The following is an 8304-nucleotide window of genomic DNA, read 5'->3' on the forward strand; positions in this document are numbered from 1 at the left end:
ATATGAAAGGGCCAGCATGCATAAATTTGCCAGTCTGCCACCTCCTGTTGTGTTAGACTAGGCGTAGGCAACCTTGGCTCTTTTATGACTCGTGGACTTCAACTCCCAGAATTCCTGAGCCAGCCATGCTAAGGGGAAAGGGAGAGGTTTCCATGGTGAGCCATGCTGGCTCAGGAATTCTGGGAGTTGAAGTCCTCGAGTCATAAAGAGCCAAGGTTGCCTACCCGTGTTAGACGATGGATCCCAGAATTCCTAACAAGTGATGTCCTTGGTGCTGTAGCCAAATATATCAAAGGGAAGAGTGTTGGTAAAGAGTGACCTAGAGGGATAGGTTTAGAGCTCAGATTAAAGCAAGTGTCCCCAACTTTTATCAGAGAATAGAAAATGAGTCAGACAAAAGCAATATGTCTGACATTTGAAAATCAGACATTTTGGTTTTCCAGGAGAGGTGCAGTGATGGGGCCTGCAGCTGTTTAATTAGAAGAGAGCAAATTTCTTCTCCCCCCTCCAGGATGTGGTCTCCAGAGTACCTTCAAAGGTTTTACCAAAATACCATTTATAATATAAAAGAAGGGGGAAACCTCATTCCAAAAACATCTAAGAATTTCTTTTAACTGCATTTAATTAACCCAAATTAAGGGTGATTACATTTATACTTACATTAAATCAAACCAAAGTTATTTTTTTGTCGTGGCCTCACCACAGCCCTTGGGGCAAGTTCACTGCTCAAAAGCCACGTGTGGTCCTTGAATAAAAAAAGATGGTACCTTTTGGTGCTAAACCAATAGGAACCAACAAAAATCAGATTGGTGTATACTAGCAATCGAGGTTGTCATCTGTATTACAGCAGGATGCATTACTAACAGGATGCATTGGCTACCAGTTGTCTTCCGGGCGAGATTTAAGGTGCTGGTACTTACCTTTAAAGCCCTACATGGCTTAGGCCCGGGATATTTGCAGGACCGTCTGCTACTGAGGACGACTTCCCATCGCCCAGTGCGCTCAAACAGAGAGGGCCTCCTCAGGGTGCCGTCGGCCAGACAATGTCGGCTGGCGATCCCCAGGGGGAGGTCCTTCTCTGTGGGAGCACCAGCCCTTTGGAACCAACTCCCCCTTGAGCTTCGGATGGCCCCGGACCTCCGGTCCTTTCGCCGCGACCTCAAAACTTTCTTCTTCCATCAGGCTGACCTGGATTGATGATGGGTTTTTAAATATGTTTTAATTTTTAATTGTGTAGTTAATTTATTTTGGGGCTGTTATTTAATTCTTTTTTAATTTTTGTATTGTTGTTTTTTATTGTTGTTAGCCGCCCTGAGTCCTTCGGGAGATAGGGCGGCATATAAGTCCCAAAAATAAAATAAATAAATAAATAAATACTTTATAAAGATTTGTACGAAAACATTTGACATCAAAGTATTTGGGCCTTCTCTACCACAAAAAGCTGAGCACAGGGGTGTGTGCGTGCATGTGTGTGTTGTGTGAATAAACCAATTCTTCTGCCTGAAGTGGAGGAAAAAAACAACAGGGAGATTTGGTTCCAAAACTCTATAAACTTCTAATGGCCTCATGCTACTTACTGAATTGTCAAGAAGACCATTTCCATCTTTGTCATAAAGCTTGAAGGTGACTGTGGGAGGAAAAATGGAAATCAAAAATAGAAGCTTCTAAACAAGGGATTACCAAATATACGCAACTCTGCCTTCACCCTCTTGCTCTAGGCCTCTTCCCTCAACAGTACTATTTCATCAAGGGTTTTCATTTAGTCTTACTTGAGGGAGGCAAAGCATATTACTAAAGCGGGATTCTTCAGTTTGAGAGCAAGATCAATTTCTTTTGTAGAGACCCAGCATAAATCCCCAAGTTTTTAAAAGGTCAGTTTTCACAAAAGATTTCAAAAGACTTCTACAAATTTAAAATATCAGAGGCATTCTTGTGTTGATCAACAGTATAAGCTTAAGATTGATGTCAGCAGAAGAACTATAATTGACCTAGATCAAGGGTGTCAAACTGCCGGCCCCGCAGGCTGGACGCGTCACGCGGAAGCCGCGCCCACCCCATTGCTGGCGATGGCAAAACTGTCCCGTTGCGCAATGTCACGTGACGTTGCGAGTTTGACATGTCTGTCCTAGATAAATGGGAGGTGAACATGACTACCCAGAGCATACTAGAGAATGCTACCCTTCTGCATATCCAGCCAGTTAAATTCTCTTTTATAGAAAAGTGAGTAAAATTAATCAAAATTATATATACCTATGATAATATATTTGGCAGGTGACTCTTGAGAGGTGAAAATCACATTTATGTGGGAGGGAGGGAGGGAGGGAGGGAAGGAAGGAAGGAAGGAAGGAAGGAAGGAAGGAAGGAAGGAAGGCCAGAGCTATCATAATGACAGTAAGTTGGTTCTCTGTGCAGAAGAACTACCAAAATCAGATTTTCCCAGTCAAAATGTGCCTCCATCAAAAATCAAGCTCTCAACTGAGTCTTTGGCTGCTATTCTGCTCTCTTGATCCTTTGCAGTACTCACATTCCAGTTTATCTTCGGGCCTCCCACCTTCTAGCAGCGAGAAGTAACAAGAGACATCATTGACGCAAACAAAACCACTGGCTGAAAAGGAGAGAGTACACTGGGTTAAGATGTGTCAGTAATCCTTCACCCTCGGAACTGCTAGATATTCCGGCTGCGAAACCCAATCCTCATCAAAGAGATCCCTAGTAAAGACTGGATGGAGGGGGCGGAAATGATGCAAACCCACCCTCTTCCCCAAGCCCTCAGAGAAAGATCAATATTTTATGTGAGGCTCTTTGCCAGACGGCATACCTGGCTCTTTTGTGGCTTGTCCTGCTGTGGTCTGGAAAGACATGAAGAGGTGACAGCAAAGTCCATCCGAGATCTCCTCTGCTTCCAAGTAAGTTTTCAGGAAGAGCTTGAAGCCTTCGAAGTCTATTAACTGAGAACAGCATTATCAGAGAAATAAGGCAAAGCCAAAGAGAAGAATGCCAGGAATCACAACTATTGACATTCCCTATTGATTGTGCCAAAAGCAGAGCTTTGACTCAGCTAATAATGTGTCACTTCAGGGCTAGATATATATTACTGCATGCGGGGAATGGTAAAAATGTTATTTCTCATTTTAATGGAAAGCAGGATGGCTGTTTCCCATTGTTTGGTTGCTACTGGAACTAATGAAATTGGGGTTAATGGAACCCGAAAGAAACCACTGTGTATACTTCAAACAAGAAGAGCACGTGGAATGATGGGGGTGGGGGGGATGAGGGCAGGTTTAGGATAAGCCCTAGTGGAGCTGTTGAATGTCGGAATATAGGAAGGGAGGCTAGAGTTAATTTTTAGAATATAAGTTACCTTAAGTGTTCTACGTGAACAAAAAGATGAAATTTAAAGATACTAAAATAAATTGGTAAAATTGGCAAAAGGGAATTGGGGGTCACAAACCTATATTTGACATTTTGGTTAAAAAGCAGATGAGACTGCAAGATCGCACACAGAGGCTGCAGAGAGGAGTGGCTGCCATGTGACTGACTTCCATATTTCTGAATGTGTTCAGTTCAGACGAGGGAACGGGAGAAATGTAAGATCTGAGAATAAGAGTTGGAGGATTCACTGACATCTCAGAAGGCAAGAATAAATCCTCAAATAATTGGCAGAATTGAAAGACAAATGCAAAGGCCATATTGGGGGGAGGAGGGGAAGCACACTAGGATGAATAGTAGAAAAAATAAATTTAATTAATGAACAAAAAGAAGAGCCAGGAGCTCAACCAAGCTGCAATACTAAATACTTGCGTTTAATCCTAAAACAATTGGAGCACCACTTGAACACTATTGGCTTTGACAAATTCAACATCAGTCAATTGCAAAAGGCAGCTTTACTCAGACCAGCTTACATCCTGCAACGATACCTCTAAACCCATCAAACACTAAGATCTGCCTAACCCTGATCCTTGGGAAGACTCAGTAGGTGGATAAAAATGCCAAGTCCAGTCTTGAACCATAAAATAACAACAATACTTCAGATTGTACCTGAAGTTATGCTTTCAATTCTGGACAAGAATTGAAAGGATGTAGGACAGGAGCTAGACAATGCAGTGCTTTCCAAATGTTTTGGCCTACAACTACTTCTTGCTATTGGTCATGCAGGCTAGAGCTGAATCCATAATATTTGAAAGTCGCCATGTTGACTACCATTGACACAGACATAATGAAAGTGGTTTGGAGGATGGCAACAAAGACACTTGGGAGTGCAGAAAATAAGTCCTAGGAAGAAAGATGAAAGATGAAATTTATAGCTGGTGAAGAGAAGACCAAGAAGGGGATACGAAAGCCCCTCAGATACGAATTATCACACAAGAGTGGGTAAAGGGTTGTTCTCTACTTCTGCGGCAAGTAGAACCAGATCTAGATTGCAAAATGGATTATATGTGTCAACTGAATCAATTACTTGGGGACTCTTGTCTGCTGGAAATCCTCAATCAGAATCTGAATGATATCTCCTGACTCCAGCACTGGATTTCCTGCTCGGAACTGGGGATTGGACTACAATGCCTACAAAGCCCTCATTGTACTTCTATGGCTCTGTCTGCATAGCACAGCTGATCCAGTTAGTATGTCGCTTCCATATGCCATCATCAGCAGACCATCTGGAATAGCTGGGTCAGGCAGCAACCGTGTTATAGCACCCCCACCCCCAACTGCTACAAAGAAGGTTGGAATATGATCATTTCTCTTCCAACTACCTGCAATTTTTTTTTATTTTCCTCCAGGAGAGAGAGATGGAGATTGTGCTACCCTGGATAGGCTCTAGAGAGCCACATTCTACCTTACTTGTTTCTGCTCCTTGTTCTCAGCCCCGGTGTGACCAAAGACTAGTTGAAACCAAAACAGCTACACAGATGAACCATCTCTGTAAACGCAATTCCATTTTCATGAGGCTCTCTAGGACATTATCTTGATCATCGGCACTGGGAGAGATCATTAACCTTTACAAAGTAAGTTTATGACATGGCAGAGTGAATTGAAAGAGGACTGGTTTAGTTGCAAATAAGACCGGGTCTCTTTGGAGTTAAATCTAATGCACTCTAGGTCAAACAGCCGAGTTTTAGAGTTTATGTGACACTTTTCCTGCCTTCCGTGACATCCCATGATGCAATTAAGCACCATGGAAATCCAGAATTTATGTGTGAAAGACAGAAGACACCTAAAGCGGCACATAAGTTTGGAAAGATGTTGTATTGATTTGTAGGGTCACCCCGCCTGTAAACACTTAAGGCAAATAGACAACCTAGCAAGGCAAAAGATGGAGATGTTTGCAGGAAAGGAAGAAGAGGATACTCACATCCCCTTGCCGGTGCTGAGACAGTGTACCCTCTCCATAAAATTCCTTCAGCACATCCTGCACTTTCTTGCTGCTGTCTGCGGAGCAAGGAAAAATGAAGACTGACAAGGGGAAAAAAAGTGTAGGAATTCTGACACAGTACATGCTATAACCAAAAGATGTGTCAGGCACGACATTTGTATTGGCCAACAGTTAGAACTCTCTGAATTCTGTCCTAAGTTTTAAAGTAGAATAAGAATCAGAGAGTTGCAGTGAGACATCCGATCCAGCTGATATTAGAACATTCTGAATTTGGGGTGTTAAAATACGAGGTATCTAACTTGTAGAATGGGTGGCCCAAGATAAGCCAAAATCTTTTAACTTCCTCAGAAACTAAGATTATTTCTTCCTTGATATTTGTCTCTGGACACTCAACCGTGATTTATCATATCAAGCTAATACTACTGAGTTCGGGGGGGGAGGGAATAGAGGGAGGGAACAGATGGACACGGGGTAACACAAAATAATTACCCTTTGAGCCTTGCTGGGATTAGCACAGAAATGGCTGCTTCTCCTTTCTCAATGCTCAAGTAAACCAGATTTAAGTTTTAAGGAGTTGGTATGACCTCTGATTCCAGAGAAGTTCTAGTTTTCACGGATCCTGCCCATCCATGGGGCTTGCTTGCCTCTATTATTATTATTATTATTATTATTATTATTATTATTATTATTATTATTATTATTATTATTATTATTATATTTATTTATTAAATTTTTATACCACCCTTCTCCCGAAGGACTCAGGGCGGTGTACAGGGCAATAAATATCAAAATATAAATACAAAAGTTAAAAAGAAGTCCTATTAGGAGCTAAGAGAAGTCTATTGGTATAAAGGAAGAAGGAGAAGGACTCACAGTCAATATACTTCTGCAGCTGGGTGAACTCCTCCGGGCTGAGGGTGGCCCATTCCTTGCCGTCAGACATGATGCTACTTTTGCTCCAATTTATGTCTGCAAACAGAAGAGTCAGGAGATGTCGTTAGATAGCAGGGGACGAAGATGGAATGGGCATAGAAGGTGCTCTAGGCACAATCTCTCTCTCTCTCTCTCTCTCCCCCTCGGTAGTCTCTTCACATTCTCTGGACTGATCCGCTGAGCCAGCACATTCTTCCCTGGCACAATTGGTTTCCAGAGCAGCAACCAGGAATTTGGCCACAGCACAGGCAGCCCCTGGAGAGGCAAGATTCCAGCTGCACAGGCTCAGAAAGAGACACGTACCACTGGTGGATTTAACTCCTGGAGAAACGCAGAGATGCCAAAGGCTTTGCTCCTGATGCAGGTGGAATCCCGACTGAAGCCCAGCCAAGCAAAAGAAGCCGGTGGCGATGAGGCATCGCCCAAAGGAGGAAACATGTTGCACAGCAGCTTTTTAATCTGGACAAGCTCATGCATTCAGCCTGTTAAAGGGACAGTCCCCAATTACCTGTGTAGGTGCGTGAGCAGCTGGCAGAGCAATTGCTGCACCTCTTGCCTAAGGGCAAGCCCATTTTCGGGGGACCCCTGCAGGCTGGGAATGATGGAGAGATCCAGAGGCAAGGCAGTGGGTAGTCAACGAGATCATCCAAGTCGAAGGTGGAAGGAAAAGCAGTTTGGGAGGTGGTAGGATCAATTTAGCAATTTATATCAGTCTGCTGCAGATGGTGCCAAATTTGATCCCATTAAAATTTAATGGAGGTGTTGAGTGTTATTGGCGGAAATGCCACACATTTTACAGAGATACAATCCTGGCAGTGAGTGCAAGAGAGACTTGCAGGAAGCTGTTGTAGGGGCTATGTTTTGGCAGCTCACTTAAAGGAGAAAACTTCTGGAAACCCAGTACAACTGAAAACATGTCACACAGTAATTTGGAATCTTCAACTTGGTGCCTACAGACACCAGAGAGCCTGCAAAATTCTCACTTCCCCATCCTAAGTACAGGTAGTCCTCGACTTACAACCATTCATTTAGTGACCATTCAGAGTTACAATGGAACTGAAAAAGTGACTTATAACTAGTTTTCACACTTATGACTGTTGCAGCATCGCTGTGGTTATGTGATCAAATGCTTGGCATCTGGTATGTGTTTATGACGGTTGCAGTGTCCTGGGGTCATGTGATCCCTTTTTGCCGACTTCTGACGAGCAAAGTCATTGGGGAAGTCACATTTACTTAACAACCGTGTCACTAACTTAAGAACTACAGTGATTCCCTTAGCAACTGTTGCAAGAAAGGTTGTAAAATGGGGCAAAACGTATTTAACAACTGTCTTGTTTAGCAATGGAAATTTTGGGCTCAAATGTGGTCATAAGTCGAGGACTATCTATATACTGATCACCCTGGTCTTTTAAAAATCCTTTTAGTTTCAAATTTTTATTGATTGGTTAACTTGTGAAGTCAGTACGCCACAAAGCAGAGCAACAGCCTCCAGTGCCATCTTCATTAACAAGAATGTTTCAGGATCCTGCCTCTTTAAAGCACATTAAAACTGTTAGCCTTCACTGAACTCCTTATCAGTGAGTTGCATCTCAAAGATTAGGATTAACTATGCGCCTCCAAACCTATGTGCTAAACAAATGTTGTAAGTCAAGGACTGCCTATATATATTTTATAAACATACACATGATCTGGAGGGAGGGAGGGAGGGAGGGAGGGAGGGAGGGAGGGAGGAAGGAAGGAAGGAAGGAAGGAAGGAAGGAAGGAAGGAAGGAAGGAAGGAAGGAAGGAAGGAAGGAAGAACAAGAAGCATTCATTCCATCCCATTACATAAAAATATGAAGACATCAGCCTGGGTGAAGAAATCAGCATGAGATATCATAGGTGTTAAGGAAATTTGTTGTGCAGAGGTCTCCTTGTGCTACCAAAGAGTTGCACAGACAAGGAAGAGTACTGAGAGCAGTAAGAGTCACACACAGTACACTGAGTTGTAAAAGCAAAAA

The 8304-nt window shown here is 42.8% G+C and overlaps 1 protein-coding gene across 1 annotated transcript in view; it reads right to left on the reverse strand.

Moving 5' to 3' along the window:
• The window catches only part of DGKA (diacylglycerol kinase alpha), a gene marked incomplete at its 5' end in the record, with an annotated part of 30535 nt that extends 23659 nt beyond the window's left edge, over nucleotides 1–6876 (reverse strand). The window contains 6 exons of the mRNA XM_083353422.1: nucleotides 1578–1627; nucleotides 2525–2605; nucleotides 2807–2948; nucleotides 5351–5427; nucleotides 6245–6340; nucleotides 6813–6876. Of these exons, the coding sequence (XP_083209548.1) occupies nucleotides 1578–1627; nucleotides 2525–2605; nucleotides 2807–2948; nucleotides 5351–5427; nucleotides 6245–6340; nucleotides 6813–6876 (510 nt within the window). The remainder of the gene's footprint in view (nucleotides 1–1577; nucleotides 1628–2524; nucleotides 2606–2806; nucleotides 2949–5350; nucleotides 5428–6244; nucleotides 6341–6812) is intronic.
• Between the last annotated feature and the right edge of the window lie 1428 nt (nucleotides 6877–8304).

This window comes from Vipera ursinii (assembly GCF_947247035.1).
Source record: "Vipera ursinii genome assembly, chromosome: 2".
Taxonomy (NCBI): domain Eukaryota; kingdom Metazoa; phylum Chordata; class Lepidosauria; order Squamata; family Viperidae; genus Vipera; species Vipera ursinii.